This window comes from Diceros bicornis, chromosome 9, assembly GCF_020826845.1.
Source record: "Diceros bicornis minor isolate mBicDic1 chromosome 9, mDicBic1.mat.cur, whole genome shotgun sequence".
NCBI classification, from domain to species: domain Eukaryota; kingdom Metazoa; phylum Chordata; class Mammalia; order Perissodactyla; family Rhinocerotidae; genus Diceros; species Diceros bicornis.
In genome coordinates, this window is record NC_080748.1 from 31,122,844 (window position 1) to 31,144,812 (window position 21,969).

At 43.9% G+C, this 21,969-nt stretch overlaps 1 protein-coding gene across 1 annotated transcript in view; it reads right to left on the bottom strand.

Moving 5' to 3' along the window:
* The window catches only part of CBY2 (chibby family member 2), a 54,727-nt gene extending 35,800 nt beyond the window's left edge, over window positions 1-18,927 (bottom strand). The window contains exon 1 of the mRNA XM_058548195.1: window positions 18,708-18,927. Within this exon, the coding sequence (XP_058404178.1) occupies window positions 18,708-18,794 (87 nt within the window). The 5' untranslated portion in view covers window positions 18,795-18,927. The remainder of the gene's footprint in view (window positions 1-18,707) is intronic.
* Between the last annotated feature and the right edge of the window lie 3,042 nt (window positions 18,928-21,969).

The window sequence follows — 21,969 nt, forward strand, 5'->3', positions numbered from 1 at the left end:
ACATATAGATAAACTAAAACTAAACCAAAGTTTCACTTAAGCGGTTATTAATAAGTCTATATGCTGACTATAATGAGATAATAGAAATCAAATTGTTTTGAAAGAGCTAAGCCATGTGCAGGATAAGTATAAGCTGTGTGTGTGTGTTATGAGATATATATATATGTGTGTATATATATATATAACAGGCATATATATGTGTGTGTATGCCTATGTATTATAGACATATATATAAGGTCTACATACTAGACATATTTAGATGAAATACTATTAGAATTGATCAAAGAGTTTCTCTTAACTCTCCCCCAAAAAATTCCTCTACCCCTTTGTATTGGTCACGTTTTCTACATATGTTCAAATTCTCAGTCATCTGGGGCTGAGAGCAATTTCTTTCAGATTGGTTCTATTGGCTTTTTTGTGAGGGGATGGCTGAGGGTCAAAGGGCCAGAGGATTCACCAGAACATTCCACTTGGGCTCATCCACATTCACCGCCCACACTCACTAACTGGGCAGGGAATTGCTGACGGAGGCTATTAAACACTTTTTCTTTTAATTGCTATGCTATTCAGTGATCCTTCTTGTAAATTATTTCCTTCTCACAACAACAGCAATCATCCATCAAGAGAGGTTTTCTGCAGAGAAAAGAAGAAATTCCACATTCCACTAAGGACAGGTTCTCACAAATTGTAGCATAGGCTCCCACAGCTCGTGGATAATTGTTGCAGGAGCTCGTAGAAGGCCCGGCTGTTATAGCAGGCTGCTCTGTTACAAAGCCCTCAAGACAACCATTGACTGAGAGCAGAGGCTCAACTCAAAGTGGTTTAGTCAGAGGAATTGGGGTTGATGGCCTCTATGAATTCTTAGATGTCCAGGCCACTAGGCAATGACCACGACGTTCAGGGCTCTGTTCTGCCTTCAGAAAATCCAAGCCCAGAAATGATTCGAACAGAAAATTCACCCTTCTTCCTCAACATACACATTCTTCCTGCCACCACCAACCATCTCACTCTTGCCACAGCCCAGCACCCTCTAGAGATGACTGTGGACAGAGCCAGAGGTGCCTTTGGACAGCATCATTAACTTTATGTGGTCTTCAACTGCATCAAACAGAAATTTCGAGATATTTAATTATTTTTCTTTTTTTCTTATTTAATTTTTTTCAAGTTCAGAAGTCATATGCTCACAGTAATACACAAAACAACATAACATATGAAAATAGTTATTCATCTCAGGATACCCCTCCTCTGCCATGCCTATACCCCAGAATCCACCTCTCAGAAGAATCCAGAGTCAAGAGGCTGGTGTGTATTATTCCAGACTTTCTCCTCACTCATGCACACCTACTTATGCGGACATGCACATATACAGGAGGTTTCCGGGTTTTACTTGGAGTTTTTTGCCAAAAGAAAAAAGAAAATCACACTCTCTACATTATTCTGCAGCTTGACTTTTTCACTTCACGGTATCACGGACATCCCTCTGTACGGGTTAGCGGTTGTTGCATCACTGACTAATATAGTGTGCAGCTGCCAAACTATGGCCTGTGAACCACCACCTGTCTTTGTAAATAAACGTTTTATTGGAGCACAGCCATGCCCATTCATTTCCGCATTGTCTACGGCTGCTCTTGCCCCACAACGCAACAGGTAAGTAATTGTGATAGAGATTCTATGGCCCACAGCCTACAATATGTACTACTTGGCCCTTTAAGAAAAAGTTTGCCAACCCCTGCCTTCAAACAGCAACCATTTATTTCCTCATGATACCGTAGGTTAGCAATTTGGGCAGGACTCAGCTGGACAGTTCTTCTGCTGGTCTCATCTAGTGTCACTCATGTGAATACAGTTATTTGGCAGCTGAATAGTCCAAATGGCTTCACTCACATGTTGGCAGTTGGTGCTGCCCATCAGCTCGGCAACATGTGTCCAGCAGATTTCTTCACATGGTGGCAGCATTTGGGCAAGACCAGTGCTCAGACAGAAGCCTCTGCTTGCATCACATTTGTCCCATCAGCCAGAGCAAGTCACAAGGCCAGGTCCAGGGTCAAAGGCAGAAGGTCTACACAAGGGCATGGATACAGGGAGGCCTGATTCATTGGGGGCCATTACTATAGCAATCCATTCCACCCTCCAAGTCAGTAGATGTAGATATAATCATGAGATGTAGACTTACTCCTAGTTTTTATTCTAATTTTTCAATCATTGTCATATACAGGCACACAAATATATAAGTGTACATGAGTTGGATCATGTATATGCTTGAGTTTTTAGGACAATATTTTTTCTCTCTCTTTGCTTGCCTCCTCCATCTCCCTCTCCTTCCCTCACATCACCTCCAACACACGCACACAGGTAGCATGTGTTAACAACCTAGTGTATCTTTCCATACTCTTCTCCATGTTCATAAAATCACACACACACAATTTTACATAAACACAATCATATGATCCACGCAGAGTTTTTTAATAGTATGGTCGTTTTCCTTTTTATTTTTTGCTTGTCTTTTCCCTCTGCTTCTGCTCCTCTTCTTCACTATATTATCTGCCCCCTACACACACACACATCTGGGGAAGGGGTGGGGTTTGATGGAATCATTTTGCACACACTTCTTTGCATCTCGCCTTTCTTAATACTCAAAACATCTCTTAGAAATACTTCCAAATCAGCCAGTGCAGCTCTAATTCACTCTTTGTAACGATCGCATGTGCTCATTACTGTGGATTGAGTCATTCAATCTCCATTCCAACTCTCTTCCTAGTGAGAGAAATTGAGAACCAAAAAACTCTATTTCCCAGACTCTCTTGATGCCAGGGTTCTTGATGGAAATGGATGCCACCAATTAGAGGGCATCACATAAGGGTAGAAAGGTAGAGGTACGGTGGAGGTCATTTTCCCACCCCTTCGGGCTCTTTCTGCTGGCAAATGAGGTCATGCGAATGTTGCTTCTCCTTTCAGAGGACACCTGTGTCCATTCTCCTGCCTCCTGGGTGTCAGGAATAATTGTGGGGTAACTGTAAGGGCCACTTCGTGGGTTAAGAGTGGTCTCTAGCTTCTTGGTGTCTGAAAGGTCACAGCAATGACAACAGTGGTGGGTTTTTGACCTCAGCACAGCCTCAAGGGAAGCCTCAGAGCTGGTCACTCCCCTGATGGGTCAGTTCTGTGATGTTCTGGGTATCACAGCCCCTCCAAAGATTGTGTAAGCCCCTAATTCCTTGTATTAAATCCCTTTCTGCTTAAAATAGAGTAGTTTCTATTTCCTGTAGTGTCTATCAATCCTGACTGATACATTCACGTTGGTTCCACATTTTTGCACTATAAACAATGCAACAATAAATATTCTTAACTGAAAGCTTTTATTTCTACAGAGTACATTCCCATGAGATTACATTTTGAAGAGGGCAGGTTTGAGGGGTGAGTGTATTTTTGTTATAATAAATGTTTTCAGAACATTTTCCAAAAAGGCAATAACAATTCATATTTCTAGTAGCAATTCAGATTTCTCTGCACACCTGCCAGCAATAAGTGTTATCACTGTTTTTAATCTGTCAGTCTAAAGTAGTATTAAAGTAGGATCTAAAATATCTCATGTAGTGGCAACTCATTTCCCGACTAGTGAATTTCAGCATTTTTAATATGTTTCTGGCCAAGAGTATTTGCTGTTCCATAGTGCTGACTCATATCATTTTGTGCACTTTTATTTTGGGTTTCGCATTTTGTTTTGTTTTCTTTATGTTTTTGTCAAACTTGTAAGAGATCATTGTATATAGAGATTTTAATACCTTGTCTATCAAATGCACTTTTAATCTATATTTTCTTTATATTATATAGTCACTTGACTATATATAATACATAATACAAAATGAATACATAAATACATCTCTTTTATGTATTCTGAGTTTTCAGTCTTAATTACAAAATCTCCCCCAACTCCTGGATTGTATTTGCATTTTCCCAGGTTCCTTTTATAATTTTTATTTTTCTCTTTCTATATTAACTTTGGAATCCATTCAGAATTTTATTCTAGACTATAGTATGAGTTAGGGAACCAGCTTCATTTTCCTCCACATAGAGAACCAGCTGAGCCAACATCTTTGATTAAATAAATCAAGCTCTTCCCATTGAGTGGAATCCATTTCTGGATTCTCTACTCCCTCTATCATCATGCTTATATCAGGTTGGTTTTATTATAGCGGCTTTAGAGTACACACTAAAATCTGGACGGAAAAGACTCTCTCACTAGTGTTTTTCATATTTTTTAGCAACCTCAGATACAATTATTCTTCCAAATAAACTTCAAGATCACATTATCCAATTCAAGACAAGCATACAAACACAACACTGTTGGGTTTCTAAATGAAATTAAATTTATATTAAATGGGGGAGAGTTGACATTTTTATCATAACCATGTGTTCTCATCCAAGAATACGGTATGACTTTTCATTTGTTCAAATAATATTTTTGTCTTATAGATCCTGTATTTTCTGTTAAATTTTTTCATTGGTATGTTATAGTTTTTGTAACTACCGTTAATGAAATTTTTAAGCCTTACTTGGGTATTGCTAAAATGGAGAAAAGCTATTGATTTTGTACATTTAGCTGGTATCCAAACACTTAAGCAAATTCTCTATTAGTTCTCATAGATTTTCAGAGAAAGTAGTCCCATGGTATGCAAAAAGAGTTTTATCTTTTTTTCTCATTCCTTATATTAATTAAAAAAATAACAATAATGCACTCTATGATAATGCAAATAATGCTGGAAGACAATCAGCAATTGAGCTCAAATGGGAACAAGATAACTTTTTTTCTGGGAGGGGGGAGGACAAAGAAGGAAGGTGAATAGTGGATGCCTACACTCCCATTACTCTCTTGGACCAATCTCCTCAATGAGACAAGGACCAAATAACTGGCAAATTTCTGGATTTGTTGCCAATGTCCTAGAAAGTCCAGGCCACAGATATTTAAGCTGGAGCACACAAGTTATACCAAATAGCACCAAACTACAACTAGGACAGAATTAATTTAGAGAGCACAGCCCAACCCCAAAATTCCCAGCTGGCTGCACAACTGATCTTATTTCATTAACTCACAAAAATACAACTCCACATTCTGTACAGTTTAATTCTAGGGAATTCATTTATTGCACTATGTTTTACTGTTTTGGGCTTGTTTTACTTCTTTGTGGGTTTTGTTGTTGTTGTTGTTGTTCTATTGCATTCCCTATAGCCTTCAAGAAAACTGCTGAATAATAATGGCCGGAGGAAGCATCTCTGTGTAGTTCTTGCTTGATTTTAATTGAAACAGTTTTGTATTTTATTACTTATAATAACATTTGCTGTTGATTTTTGATAACTGATCTTATTTTTAAGTATCTTCCTTCTGATTAAGTCAGGAATGCATTTGGCTGAAAGTAACAGAAAACCTGATTGTGGCTTGAACAAGAAATTTAGAGGTACACAAGCACTGGTGTTCAGTTAGCAGCTCAGCAAAGTTGGGAATGGAATATTTGTAACTAGGTTGGCCTATTTTTCCTGCTTGTTGTCTCATGGTTGCAGAATGGCTGTCCAGCTCCAGGCATCACAGCTGTATTTAAGGCTGAAAGAAGAGGGAAAGGGACAGCATCAACTACACTAATCCCTTTTTATCAGATTAGCAAAAGCTTTATCAGAAAGCTCTCATTGGACTTCAGGTAACGTGATCACATGGCAACTCCTAACTGTAAGAAAGCAGTTATTCAACTTATCCAGCCTCAGTAACGGAAGCAGTCAAGAGCAAAGCAGGTTGGGAATGGGTTAGGATTAGCCAACCCACAGTATCTGCCAGATATTCTAAACCAATTATATGTCCTTTTTATCCAGAATGGTTGCTGAATTCCATCAAAAAACTTTCCAACATCAATTAATATGATCATTGTTCCCTTCTTTGATGTAATGAACTATATTGATGGATTTCTTTATATTTTATTATCCTTGCCCTCTTTAGCTAAACCTACTACTTGATTATAGTTATTGTTTTTCATTGCTGAATTTCATTTGCTAATGTTTTTATTTAGAATTTTTGTATATATATTAATAAATAAAGTCAGTCCCTAGTTTTCTCTCTACCATCATCAGTTTTTGATCATAAAATTATGTTGGGTTCACACAATGGAGAAGTTTTTCACCTTTTCCCTTGATGTGGGTATGCTTATATGATATTGAGTTACCTGGTCTTAAAGAATTAGACAGCATTCAACAAACAGTAAACTCATCTGCTCCTGGTGCTGCTTCCCTTCTCTTCCACGGTAATTGTTCTATTCCAGTTTCCAGCTTCTTTGGTGAATTTGGGTAAATTAAATTTTGATTTCTTCTGGGTCAATAGTTGTGCTTTCACATTTCTAATCTAGGATTCATTCTCTTATAATGCCATAGAACTGAGTGGTCTATGCAAAGGTATTCCTTCTCCACATCCCAACTTCTAGGTTTTTCTAGGATAGTTTAGTACTTTATTTTCCACGATATTACTAGATTTTTCTTTGCAGTATGTCTCTTCTATTTCAAGACTAGTCATTCATCACTCATGGTACACACTCCCAATCCAGCATTCTTCAGTAGTTTTTTTTGTGTGTGTGTGAGGAAGATCAGCCCTGAGCTAACATCCATGCTAATCCTCCTCTTTTTGCTGAGGAAGACTGGCTCTGAGCTAACATCTATTGCCAGTCCTCCTCCCTTTTTCTCCCCAAAGCCCCAGTAGATAGTTGTATGTCATAGTTGCACATCCTTCTAGTTGCTGTATGTGGGACGCAGCCTCAGCATGGCCGGAGAAGCGGTGCGTCGGTGCACGCCCGGGATCCGAACCCAGGCCGCCAGTAGCGGAGCACGCACACTTAACCGCTTAGCCACGGGGCTGGCCCCTCTTCAGTAGTTTTTAACTATTGTATTAGCTAAGTTAACACCAACTGCTATAACAGATAAACCTTGCAATCTAAGAGGCCTAAAACAATCAGTTTATTTTGCATATGTGTAAAATAAACTCTGCTCTGTGCAATCATTCAGAAATCTAGACTGATAGAAGGCCTTCCATTTTCAACTCTTGTCTTCCACGGTCTCCGTGAGTATTGACATCTGACTGGCAGATAAAGGAGACACAGCATGGACCAGGCCTCATGGCAGCTCGTATCTCTTCCACTACATTCCATTGGCCAGAACTCAGCACATGGCTACACCAACCAGCAAAGAAGATGGAGAAATGCATCTTTGCTGTGTCCCCAGCAATGGATTTTGGTGAACGACTTCTGGTCATTAAATATCCATTTAATCCAGAGACACTTAGCCTCTTTTCAAGACACACAACCCAAAGGAATCTAGTTATTGCATCCAGCTCAAAATCCAGAAGCCCCCCAGTGACGTGCAGTTCTCTCCATTGGGAGCATCTGTGGCTCAGAGCAGGCAGTGACCTAAGAAATAAAAAGACAAGGTAACCTCCCTACCACACAGATCCAATCTGGAATGGAGGAGCAGGGACAAAATAACCCTGGTTATTTCCACCCAGGTTAGGTGGGAAAGCTACTCCCTTAACCTGAGCTTTTCCACAGGTCTCAATTTTAATAGTTGTTCAAAATATTTCTTAGGTTATCTAGAAGTCTAGAAGCAGATGCCTCTCCAAACTCGCAAAGTCTCCCATTTCTGGACTCTCTCTCTTCCTCCATCTGCTCTCTGGACATCCCAGACAATCTTGGGAGGGATGAAGGGAGGACGGCAGAGCCTCCACAGCCCAGGCCCTAAGTGGAACAGAGCGCCCCACCCCTGCCACCACCACCACAATGATGGGCTTTATGAGAGCAAGAAATGAGCCTCCGTTATAAGCCTCTGAGGGTTTATCTGTTACAAAAGGTAGTGTTTTCTTACCTAGATAATGAAGGGTTCGCTGTGAACTATTTTTTCTCTCTTTATTATCTTCTATCTTGCTATTCTGATTTTTCATTTGTTTTGTTTTGTTTTGTTGTTTCTTATTCAAATATTCCCTTCAGATGTGGACTATACAGTCCCTGAATTATTGCATACTTGTAAATATCTTTCCTTCCACATAGCATATGTACATATTTCCTTGGATCCAAGATTCCATCTATTATAAGATGCACCATTATCTTACGTACCACTAAGAAAGAAAAAATGCTTCCAATTAAATTATAACATAATGCTTTCTTATAACATAAAATTTTATTTTATACTTATTGAAAGAGCTTTTTCAGGCTTACTTAGACATAGATTTTTATCATGTTTTACTCTTGTGCATTAACAAAAAGGAAAATATAAGCACAGTAAATTGGGTAGGCACCTCTAAAGCTTCTTCACATACAGAGTTCAGATATCCTAAACTACTCGTCAACTCAGAGTTGTCAATTTCCATGTTTTCCACACAATATTATCTTCTCTACCATCAAAAAAATTCTTGAGAGAGCGCTCCATTATTATCTCCAAGATTTTCATCCAAGCTGCTAACTCCAATTCTGTAAGCTTTCTTGCCAACATTTTCTTGATCTCAGAAGATGTCAACACATCTTCACACAACAGTCCCAGGGCTCATATTCCTTCCTGGTCACTTAATGATTTGTTCTGAGTTCTACTCCAGCCAGAAGTGGGCTGTGAACACACTGAAGGCCCCAGCTGAGGCCTCACTCACACAGAGCTGCAGACCTGCCACATCGGACGAGGGAGAAGAGCTGGAGCTGGCAATGGAAGGTAGGTGGGACGCAATCAGTCACCACCTTCCCAGAAAGTCCTGAGCTCTTTACTTTTATGGTGGTTATAAAAGATGGAGAATAGCTGAGTGGAATATAAAGAAATGCTCAGGCTACATATACCATTCCATTCATTCCCACCATTGGAACGTCTCCACTGGAACCATTATCCCACTCCACAAGGAGTAGTTCTGCATTTTAACAATTTTCTGCCTATGAGAACCCACTGTGGGATAGGAATAGATGCCATGAAACAAGAGATTAGGAGCTGAAGCCTGGGAATGGTTTGGGTACAAACACGCTCCATGTCCCAGAGTAGAAATTCCCATGAGGCCAGCAAAATGCCAATCCCAACTTCTCAGAGGATGCATTCATCCAGGAGGACTGGCCCGCATGGTTTAGATGGTGGCTTCAGAGCCCTCAGTTCAAATGTGATCACAACTTAGCCATGGGCAACTTATTTAACCTTAGTTTCAGATTCCTCATCAGTCAAACTGAAGAGATATTACCTACCTCAAATGTGCTGTAAAGATATAGTGAGATCACATGAAAGAAAACATCTCACCCAAGGATAGGCACAGAGGTGATTCTCAATGAAAGTGCGTTCCTTTCAACTCAAGATATTCTTGTGTAAGCTAGGGGGCGCTGTGGCGTGAGCTAGCTGGGCTCCCCAGGCCGACACAAGGTACATCTTGGCCATGCATGAATTGATTCACTCACTAATTACCCCCAAAGGTTTCCAAGTTCCCTGCTGAATGCAAGGATGGTGGTTGCTTCTGCTCATCAAATTTTAGGGACGACACACATCTAAAACTGCTTAGGACAGTGCCACACACCTAAAAGCACAGTCATTCCTGGTTATCCACCAGGGATTTGTTCCTGGACCCCCTGCAGATACCAAAATCCACAGACGCTCAAGTTCCTTATATAAAATGCGGTAGTATTTGCATATAATCTACGCACATCCTCCTATATACTTTAAACTATCTCTAGATTACTTGTAATACCTAATACAAGGTAAATGCTATGTAAATAGTTGTGATATCATACTGTTTAGGGAATAATGATAAGAAAAAAAAAGTGTGTACATGTTCAGTATAGACGCAACCATCGCAGACCTTTGGATCTGCAGGTGTGGAACCCTTGGATAGGGAGGGCCGACTGTACCCAGTAAACAGGAGGTATTATTCTCTTTCCATCACTCCCTCTGCCTTTTCCCCACCTTGGCGGTTTTTCCTGTGTAGAAAACGGAGGAAAAAGTGCCCACAAGAATCATGAAGCCAGTGAAGAGACCGAGGGAACAAGGAAAAGAAAGAGGCTGTGGGGTGCGGGAGGGGGGAGGGTGAAGGGTGAGCTAAAAAGAATAGGGAAATTCTCTGATGTGGAGAAGAAAAAATACTGCAGCATTCCCTGGAAGACAATGCAGACGATCACATGGAAGACATAATTTTGAATCAAAAGCTTTAGATCACACTGACCCTGCAAACATTACTAGCAGACTCTGAAAATCACAAAAGTCCACCGTGTTGCTGGATAATTGTGTCCTGGTGCACATTAGTCCACTCTGGAATGCTTAAGTACAAAAGCTCACAACATTTCAGGAACGAATGAACAGAACTGGCAAGGACTGCCGCTCAGAGACCTAGAGATAACAGTTTTCTAAGTGGAGACAGCACCAGATCCTGAGAAGCTTGGAGCAGAAAACAAGTATCGATAGAGACCTCTGCGGTGGTTTCTCCTTAATGGGATGTGGAGAGCCAGCCTCTGGGGCTTCAAAATAAAGTCTCCGCTTTCCCAGGAGCCCAGAACTCGGAATATTTATGCTTAGCATCAAATACCTAGTGCAAAAATAAGGACCTTTTCTCCTGGGGCTTCTGCGGGTATTTCAAAAACAACTCCAGCCAAAGCTTCAGGGTGTGGGAGATCAAAATTTGGCCACCCTGAAATATATCTCTTTACCTTGATTGTTTTCTCTGAAGGACATTTGACCTCCTCCACTAACTGCCTAAAGAATTTGACATGGTGGCTCCTTCCTGGAACAGATCTTCTATCATGATGGCTATAAAGATAATGTAAAATAGATGTTACAATGGGAGGGGCACCAAGCCCCTTTTATCAAAAACTCTGTCTCTCCTTGACCACATTATCTATAGATGACCCCGAAAAGAATTGTCCTCCTGCCCTCTGAAGTCCCAGGCCACTACCCACCCCCAACACGCTCCTCGCCTTTAGCTGCAATACTTAAGCAAGCAGCTTAGACAGAGGGACGAGTTGCTCATTTCTGAGTTTCTCCCATGTATACATGTTATTAAACTTGGTATTATTTTCTCCTGCTAACCTGTCTTGTTGATTATTTGGCCAGCCAGAAGAACCTTAAGGGAAAGGGCAGAGGGGGATTCTCCCTCTTCCCCCTACAAGGGCATCCATGCTACCATCAGAAGAGGATGCAGATGAGTAAACTGGAAGGTAAATTATTTCTGGCAGCTACACAGTTTCAAGCTTTCCTTCATTTGATTAGCTCAAGTGGGTAAAAGCTGAGTTGTTTAGAATTCTTTTTTACCCCCTAATGGACAAGTAAAACCAATTCTATCCAAAATATTTAGAAAATAAAATCATCATCCAGGAGTCTCAAAGTTAAATTTTGGATTGAAATAAAACATATCATATAATTTGTCTTAGGAAAAATCAGCTTCCCAGCTGCAACCTGAAAAAGCTCCAATTTTAATGGTGCCATCAAAGTGTTTCGTGCTGTACTCAGAGACAAGATCTCATAACTCCTTTGTGGACTATGAAAGAAATCTATCATGAGGTCTTGTGGGCAGGAACACAGATTTAGGGGGTCAAAACACCAAGCAGTCTCATTCATGACCTCACCACATGAACCCCTAATTAATTATGGGTGTCCTAACATGAAAAATACTTTCATATCTGAACAGGGACCTGTTCCCATTCATAAGCAGACCACAAATCAGTCATAACTCCCCAAACACCATGAAGGAGCTGCTCAATTTGTATCTGTGTTGAACTTCAAGTGTTGCATAATTTATATCTAAAATCCACTCTCATACATCTACTAAAAGACCCACTCTGACCTTCGCTCCCAATCCCAACTGCATTAAAGGAAACTATAAATCATTAGAACACAGGCACCCAATCACAGCCCAGCTGTCTCAAAGCCAGGCGACTTTCTTCCCTTGATGAGTTCATCATCCCCTAGAACAGGTTATAAAAATAGTTCGTATTTTGAGATAATAGTTCAAAGGCTCTTTATTTTACACTGTGGGTCACTGTTCACCCAGGTGAACCAAGTGAGCATATAGACAAATGGAGAGGCCAGGTTCCATAGAGCCTTCCATTTATCTCTACCTTGAGAATCACCCTCAGAGCCATGCTCACACCCTGCAATGGACCTGTCCTCAATTTAACAGAGCCCTGTTTTCGTCTCAACAGACTTTACATCCAAGGATATAATCCTTATATCTAAGAATCCCCTTGACTGTGGATCAAAAGTGAGAATACATTTTCACAGGAAGCCCACAGTGTCCTTTCATTACAGCAAAGCTTTGCCTTGAGGTACAAACATTTCTTGATTCCTACAAGATAATATTATGTTTGCTCAGTTTTGACAGGAAAGGGAATCTTTCAAAATTTCTCTCAATCCCTGGATGCCGTTAAATCAGTTGTGTTGATCATGCAGATGATGTCAAGTCCACCCCCGCCCCAAATCACTGTACATGCAGAGAACCAGAAGCCCTGGAGCACACAGGTGCAGCGAAACGAGGCTGCTTCCAGCAGTTTCCAGGGAGATTTTCCCAAGAGATCCAGAAAAAACTGTGAGGAAGTCTTGCTACCAATTGCCACCCAGCAGGGGGGCAGCTTCGGATTTTCCTTGGCAACCACGGTGTCATCTGTGTCTCAGAAGGGGCTTGGTCCATCCAGGGTGGCAGCAGCGGGCTGGTAGGCTGGGACGATGGTCAAGCATGCTTCAGACCAGGCATCCCATGAGTCTCTCTACAGAGAAGCAGTAGTCCTGGAGTTGACGTTTGTCTGTCCTGTTTAAAGGACTTTGGGTCAATGCCCCCACGGTGGTGTGTTTGACTGAGGCCCTGTCCCCACAATCTGCAAAGAACACATGCTGTTGTCCCACACAGCACAGGCAAACACAACTTGTGAGTGTCCTAAATGCAGGCTGGCCACTGTGCTAAAACAAAGGTGAAGGGCTTGGAACAGACCTCTTTACCCTCTAGTTTATTAAGAGACTTGGAGTTTCCCAGGCAGTATGTAACACAACAAGAAGAAAAATCTTCTAAGTGGGCCACCATGTACAGCACAATTAAATCTGCTGTGCAACCAGATACACGCCACAGAGACAGACGCACAGGTGGTGTTTGACTTCTTTCCTTTTCTTTTTTTTTTAAGCTATTCTTCAGTGATTACTTCTTTCTTGTGACACCTTTAACATGGTGAAGGGCTCTGTACAGAAAAGCCAAGTTAGCACTGTGCCGATTTGTCTGTTCTTCCCATACCTCTGGGCCTGGAGACCTTCCCTGACCTCTGTTCCCCTGGGGTACAATTCCTTAGGGGTGGAATGTATAAGACGACGCGTAAGAGAGCTATTCAATGTGCAGGATGTTCTTATGTCCTTCAATTAGAGAAGGAACAAGGGAAACATCGCCCTGGGAGAGGAAAAGCTGATTGTCTGTACATGAAAAGGAGGATTTTCAAAATGTTTTTTCGCCCTTGTTGTTCTTTAGGAAAAAAAAATTCTTTGAGTTTCAATTGTGAGGGACAGCCACCCTTGGAATGAAAAGGTGGCAATCCAAATGAGAATAAGAATCAAGAACTACTACCTACCACTAGACAGGGTGTGATGAACAGAATCCAGTAACAAGTAAGACCCTGGAGAGGGTTAAAACAAAGCCCCCAGTGCCTGGCTTCTAAAGGAGGATACAGGTGGTACTCAGCTTTATGAAGAGGAAAGGCGCCCTGGGCAGTTGCGGAGCGTCAAACTGTAATATCTGGAAAGATGTTAAATGAATTCTCTGTGAGTCCATTTGCAGTCACCTGGAACAATACAAGGTAAAGAGGAGTCCCAGGCATGGTTTGGTGAAAAGCAAATTGTTATCAGCCTGACTTCATTTGGCTCGGTGGTAGAGTGACAGGCAGAAGCTGGAAAGCAATAGATGTTATCTCTAGAAACCTCAGTTAGGCTCTGGGTGCCCTTCCTGCCACCAGCAGCCTGAAGAACTGGCCTGTGGATGAGTGATGTGGGGGCAGTAGCTGGAGAGGGCAAAGAGCACAGCTCTGGGAATGAAGAGGGGAGAGAAGGCACGGGACTCTCCAGCAGGTGGAAGAGAGGTCAGTTCACCACCGTCCTGCTTCCGAGTAGGCAGCCAACAGACCCAGCTATGAGAGCGCCGGGAATTCGGGGGTGCTGCCTGCAAAGGCAGCAGGGTTTCCCCAGGCTCCAGGGGGTTACTCTATTTGGTACCCTCTGCTTCATCCGCCTTTATCCTATCGCATGCACTGCTTCCTCTCTCCCAGGTTTTACAGCCGCTCTGCCCAAGTCAATGCAGAGAAGAGAGGTAAGAACAAAAGCCAACCTGCTGACTTCACTCTCCTCTACATAGAAGAATGCGTCTTCATTCGGTGCTGGTGGCACCTCCCCTGGCTTTTGCTGATCCTGGCAAAGGAATCAATTTCACTAATGCTTACTTTTCTGGACTTGAACCTAAATTAAATATTTACTATTTAATAAATATTAACCATTGGTAAAGGGACCATTTATCCTAGTTTGCCAAGACTAGTCCCGGTTTATGCCTGTTGTCCCAGCAAAATTACTCATATCTCCTCTCTCACTGACATAGCGTCCAGTCTGGATGATAAAGCACACACTAACCCAGCCGTGGGACACGGGCCGGGCTCCTGTCCTCGCCAGCCTCTCCTCTCCTAATAACCACCTGTTTCTTCCAACCCATTACTTTTCAGTCATACCAGAGATCATTAATAATTTATTACCCATATCCCACTTACTTCAAAAAAGGATTAAAGTGGTATACAATGCATTCACTCGACAAATATTTACTGGAAGCCTAAAGTTCCATGAGTACTACCTGAGGATATAGACATGCTCAAAGTTGTTCAAATCAAAGTTAAAAGTGAAGGCAATGAAAAACATACAGAAGGGGACGATTACTGAGTTAGAGATCACAGATGAGAGGTCTCATCCAATTGTAACTCCTCCCATATGTAACTTGGAGCTTCCTGGTAGTTAAACCAAAAAGTAAATTACAATGTATAACATCAATCACATTGCCTAAGGAAATACAACTTTGACAAAAAAGATACTTTTTTTCTTGACACTAATTCTCATAGAATTTAATCATTCATTCAATAAATATTTATTGAGTACCTTTTATGTCCCAGGTAGTGTTCTAGGTGGGGGATACGGAAGTGAACAAAACAGAGCAAATAAACAAAAATCTTGCCCTCAGGGAGCTTACTTTCCAGTAGGGCAAGACAGACAATAAATAAAATATGTAGTTGTCAGACAGTGATAGTGCTGTGGAGAAAAATGAAGCTAGAACAGAGAATAGAGAGCTCAGATAGGGCCCTGCAGCTTTAACAGGGTGGTTAGGAAACCCCACCTGGGAAGGGGACATTTGAGCAGAGACGTGAAGGGGAGGAGGAGGGATCATGTGGACATCTGGGGAAGAGTCTTTCAGACAGAGGCCCTGATGTGGGAGTACATGAGACCAGTGTGGCTCCGGTGACATGAATCAGGAGCAGATTACAAGGACATCGAGTCAGTCACAGGAAGGGAGGGACAGTGGAGATCATAGGGCTTTTCCTTCCCATAAGACAGAAACTCATGGGAAGATTTTGAGCAAAGAAGTATTATGACCCACCATATATTTAAAAATTTTTTTGTGTGTGAGGAAGATCGGCCCTGAGCTAACATCTGCCAATCCTCTTTTTTTTTTTTTTTTTGCTGAGGAAGACGGCCCTGGGCTAACATCCATTCCCATCTTCCTCCACTTCATATGCGACGTCGCCACAGCATGGCTTGACAAGCGGTGCATGGGTGCGCACCAAGGATCCGAACCAGCGAACCCCGGGCCGCTGCAGCAGAGCGCGTGCACTTAACTGCTTGCACCACCGGGCCGGCCCCTGGACTTATATTTTAAAGGATCATTCTGGATGCTGTGTTGAGCATAGTTGTAGGGGAACAAAGCACATAAGTAGAGAGATCAATTAAGAAGCCTGTCAAAGTCTCCAGACAAGAGAAGGTGGTGAGAAATGACCAGATTCTGGATGTGTGTTAAAGGCAGAGGCAACAGGATCTGAGAACAGGTTACATGCGAGGTGAGAGAGAAAGAGAGCAGTCCAGATGGTTCTGAGATGCTTGGCTGAGCAGTGGAGTTTACTGAAACGACCAAGACTGAGGGAGGAGCAGATCGTGGGAGAAGATCAGGAGTTTGATGTTGGCCATGTTAAACAGAATACGCCTAGGGATACCCTAGCAGAAATGTCAAGTCAAGCAGGTGGTCTGGGTTTCTTGTGAATGCTTACAGAAAGGACGTGGAATGGTAAAGTGAACAAGGGCTTCAACCATTATTTTTGCCAAAAGTACAGAAACATTTGTTTTATGACCATTTTTATATCAATCGGCAATAAAAATCAAGGGCGTACTCTTCAATCATAGCTAAGTGAAGGTACTTCTGGAAGCAGCCAAGTTGGTGTAGCAAAGGTCCTAAAAGATGTTGCCCTCAGGAATCTAACTTAGAACAAGGATGGAGCTTACCAAAGCTGGAGGAATCTGGATCAGCTCACACAGACCTCTGTCTCTCTCTCTCAACTGTGATTTCAGATTTGCCTTTGGCAAGAGTGAGCTCTTTGAATGTGCTTATTCTCTGGGGTAGAAGGTTAGGTGGCAAGGTTGACATTTTGCTATGAAAAGCAAAAAAAGAGACTGATAAATTCTCACCAAGATCAAGGCCCATCTCATTCTCACTTGAAGGCGGGTCACTGGGATACCTGAAAGACCTACTAGAATTTTTCTTTAAAAAGAGCTGTGAATTCACTCAAATGGGCAGATGAATCCCAAGCTGCGACTTCAAAATGATAAGCTGATGCTTAGCAACAATTTGGAATTATTCAAGTTAAGATGTTGTGTTTTCCTGACAAAAGGGTGGATCTCAGAGAGTGGCTTCTACAGACAGATATAAGTTAATCCTTTCCCCATGCAAATAATAAATGTGTCTATAGTTCCTCCAGGCCATCCCAGTCCAGAGGGAAAAAAAGTGTGCAACTGTCAGAAATGTAGCACAACTATCAAAAGTATCTATCAGCAACATAAATAGGGAAACTTACATCACAGTTGAGTTTTGCCTCTGAAAGTGTAAAAATCACAGCCTTGTTAAATTCTTTGAAACAAGGGACTTTGTCTTCTTCAATCTATATCCCCAGAACCTCCTAGAACAATGCTAGCACATAATAGGCATTCAATAAAATACTGACAAAGGGATGAATCAATCAACAGCAAGAAATAATAAAAACAAAACCTATGAGCACCATCTTGTGGAAGGCCTTACCATGACACCATCCAAGATGCCTGTCACCAGGCTGAAGAATGGACACTGAAATTTGTGTGACAGAGCCTTACCGGCCAGGGACTGTGGGGAACAGCAGGCTAAGAAACTTATCTTGAAGCTGTGTTTGCAAACCAAGTACACTTTTTAGTTAGATTCAGGTGAGGTTGCTGGAGATGATGGGGGCTACAAAAGTCCCCCCAAGCCAGCCCTTGGCAGTGTCCCTGAGTATAATTGAGAGGTGTGTAGATCCCAGAAGTAGTCTTTGACCAGTCCCAGCAAAAATGGTTGTAACAACCTAGCCTCAAATTCTTCCTTTGTGCTTCAAGAAATCCTTGGGAACCAACAATCCCAAGAGCTCTTCGGACACCAGGTAGCATCCTCTGTCTTTCTGCTTCTGCTACACCCCTCCCCAACTCATTGAGGCTCCTACTGTCGCCCTGTGATACTCATATGGACTTGGCCTCTCTTCTGTTTTCCTCCAACTTTCTCCACGTTGGAGTAGGAAGGGAGAGAGGCAGAAATAGTTATCTGGTCACCTTCCATTTGCTCATCTCCTACAGGACCACCAAGCAGAGGTGGAACCACCAAGAACCACAGAGGTTCTCTGCGTCACATGCCTCTCCCACTGGAGTCCCCTTTTCTGTCATTCCCACCCCCTTCCCAAGAGCCTGGCACAGGCCACGGAGAGACAATATGAAGAAGCCCAGTAACACACACTGCTGGTGTGCATAGGGTACTCACGACTCTTCAGGTTTTGTGGAGACCTGGAGCTTATACAATTTGGACTCTCTTCGAGAAAAAGAATAAAATATTACAAATACAAATTTAGGTGCAAAAGTGAATAAGCTATTTAGAATGTGAGAAGAAATCACAGCAAATCACTGGCACCTCAAAGATCCAAGTCCTTTTCTTCTGAACTCTGACAACTGAGCAGAAATGCTTACACAGAAATGGATTGCAACCCAGCCGCCTCACCCGACCTGGGCCACTCTGCAACCCTCAACAAGTCCACTCAGAGTGGCCACGGCATGTGAACTTCATCGGCTTCCTCCAACCCTTGACCCCAGATCAAGCCTCTGCACGTGGACTGTCCCCTCAGGGCAGCTCCTTGCCCCCGCCCCCCGACAGTCCTCCAGGCTGCTTAGGGGTCTTTGTCCTGGGAACCAGCCCAAGTGAGTCCACTCAGGGTGCCTCAGGGGAATACCCGCCCTTCTCCCGGCCAGCACACCCTGCAGCCCACAACCTGACCGAGTTAGAGAGTCTCAGCTCTAGGGAGTCGCAGGCCCTGTCTCCATCTCAGCAACCCCTCACAAGCTCGCGCTGGGGCCCGGGATTGGGGAAAGCTGACGCGGCATGATTCTGGAAACAGAAAAATAAAGCTATAAAATTTACATACCATTAAATAAATAATAAAATCAAATAAAACTCCACCAGTCTTTGCCGCGCCTCCTCTGCCCCGGAGCACGGTGTGGATTAGCAGCATGGCCGGCGCCAGCCGACACCCAGTACTAGCGGTCTGCCGTCCACCGTCCCCATTCGGGGGAACACCTGATGCACGTGGCCATGACGCAAATAATGAAAACTTTCCGGCCAGCCACGCACGCTTGGCCCAGCATTTCCGCCGCGACGACGGGGGCTGGGAAAGGGAAGCCGGGGGCAGGTCCAGAGGCTTGGAACCCCGGTACGCCTTAGAAGGGCGCGGGGGAGGGAGAGGGGCGCCGTTCCCATGGCAACTGAGAGCTGAAACACACGAGTGCAGCCTGGGAGACGGCGCTGGAGCTGCGCCGCCGTCGGCGCGGGTAAGGGCTGCCGACCTTAGCCGCCCGTGCTCCGGGAGACCCGCTCCTCCTCCTCCGGCCCCCGCCAGGCAGGAGGGAGGGGGAGCTGCGTCCAGAGTCTGGGGAACAAAGAAGCGTCACCTCGGAATTCTTTGTCTCTCTCCGCATTCTCTGCCCCTCCCTCCTTTGGCCCTCCTGTTCCCTGCTGTGACCGCGCTTCTACGCTTTGTGAAGGGCGGTGTTGGGCCCTGACACTTCTGCAAATAAAGGAGGACTGGGTCCTTAGAACCCTGGCCCTGAGTTTAAGGAAACATTATGGGTGTGGACGGTGTAATTTCTTCCTTTTCAGCCTGCATAGTCCAGTCAACTAGGCAGGAAAAACAATTCACCGCATCCAAAATTCCATCCCTGTGCACAACCAGTTCCTGTGAGCCAAAGCAAATCAGTTTCCCCTGTCATCCCACCCACCCCTGTCCCCCCCGACCTTAAAATGAGAGAGAAGCAGTGGTCCTAAACTTCCAGGGAGAAGGTGAGGAGGGGCCAGTGGCTGGTCCTCCACAGATGTTCTGTGCTGAGTGGCTGCTCAAGGTCACCCTCCTTGAAAGTTCAAATCTGAATACATTTGAAATTCCATTTATAAAAAAGGCCTTAGGGAATTGTGTTTTAATGAGTGCACTGGGGTGTCCAAACTGCTAAAAACTGCACTGACTGGTCTAAGGGAGGTCAACAGAACTTTTTGGCTTCAGTGTTGCCCCCTGGCGTTTTTTAATGTGGATCTGGATCAGCGTGGGCATGGCGCCATGGAACTTGCCCAAGTAGGCCATCAGTTGTTCCCCCAAGAGGGAAGGCAGCTGCCTTCAGCCAAGAAGCCTGCCAGTTAGTTAGAGAGGTTATAAACAGCTACTGAGGACCATACGGCCACAAGACGACCTCGCGTTTGCAGAGCCCTCTAGAACACCCTGGATCCTTTACAGAAATGAGACTTCTCCCCTTGCTCCAGCCACGGTTTCCAAGCATCTACTGGCAGCAACTGAGCTACACCCAAAGGCGCTATGGCTCACCCCATTCTCTTCATCAGCTTCAACTTTGCCTTCTGAGCCCACTCACAACTCATCTCTTGGTTGTCCCTCCACAGCAGGAGAGAAAGTTAGATGGATGGGGGCCTGAAAAGTCCAGACCGAAAACTTGATGTGAGGTCAGTCTCCTATGTGCCCTTTCTTCCCATGGATCATCCATTCAGTCCACAAACTTCTGTGGAAATCCTGCACATGCCAGGCGTTGTGTGAGGCTGCCGTCTCATGGGTGAGGCAGGCATGCAAACAAATGTGAACAGTGCAGTAAGAGAAGGGCATGAGAGAGCTGTGGGAAAAAGAGGATAGACCTTCCAGAAGAGCGTGCACGTCTTCACAGAGGAGGTGACTTTGAGTTGGGTTTTAAAGAATGAACACGCTTGCTTTAAAATAAGAAAATTTGAGAGTGAGGCTGGGACCCCAAAAAGAAATCTCCCTCTGGAAGAATTGCTGGAAATGTATACTGCATTCTCCAGAAAATAAAGCAGGACTGTGAATATCTTGGAGTAGAAAACCGAGAGAAGACGGAAAAAGGGCCAGGAGGACTGCTCAGCAGACAGAGCCCTCGGCCCCAGCTCTGAGGAACTGGAAATGCCCAACCTGACTAGAGCTAGTCCATGACTGGCCCAGAGCCCCTGCCTTTTTCTAAGTTGACGCTTAATGTTAAATAATGTAACACTGTTAACAGGGCCTCCTTCTAGGCACATCGAGGATTAATAGGAAAGACGTCAGCCCTACAGGTCGAGTTTTAAATAAGCTCGCCTGTGCTAGAACCAAGTTTCTCTCCAGTCTGCTATTGGAAGGAACACATACAACTATCTACCAAAGCTTGAGGCTTCTCTTGCACCTTGAGACAGGGTGAAGCCTTGCCCTCCCATCTCTGCTGCTGTAGTCGGGGCTGATGTGTCCTGTTAGGTAGCGCCTCAGTAGCAAATTCCTCACCCTTCGCAGTCCTCAGCCAGGAGTCCTCAACCCAGCACCTGCTGGTCTCCTCCTAGATCTTAGGGGTTTAGTTGGCCTCTTCACTTCCGGGTTGTGTAGCTCCAAGTCTCTTAGTCTAGAAGCATAAGCCTACATTCTTCCTGTCCCACCAAAAATAGGAGGTGCTGGTTTAATAACAGAGTTTATTTAGTTTTTCATATTTAATCCCCCCAAACTCCAAAATGTGGAGCCGGGCATCATGCCGTTTTAGACTGGTGCCTTTGCCTTTTAGAAGAAAGGGATGCTCAGGCAGCACAGCCCAAGTCCTGAGCCTGCCTCTCAGCTCCAAATCCGTCCAAGATCCCCAGGCCTATTTTCACCAGTAGTTGTGATAAACTTCAGCTTTATGTTGGGTCACAGCTTCAAGCCACGCTTTTGGAGCTCAGCTATATGAGTGTGGTTTGCACCCGCCCATGGCCATGCACTCAGTGCCCCAGGAGTTACACCTGACCATGTTCCCTGATGCACTGTCTAAGGAAATAAGCACTAGCAGCACTCCTCACCCGGGTTATAATTTTCTGCCCTCCTGACAGCAAGTGGAGCTCCTCAGCCCTAACCAAATCAGTCGGTGCAACCAGCTTTCTATGGGGTTCAGGGATTCTAGGAAGCGCTGAGCAGAGATTCAGGGACAGCTCCCAGGTGGCACCTGGCACTGGCCCAGAACCCACTAATTCCCAGGACTCTGTAGCCTCTTGGCTGCGGAGGTTTCTTTCCTTAGGAGGGCCTGGGGATATCCCTCTTTGAATAAGACATGGGTCCAACATGGGATAATGGGTCTACCAAGGCCACCTATTCTCTGTCCTACAAAATTCCTAACTCCTGGAAATTT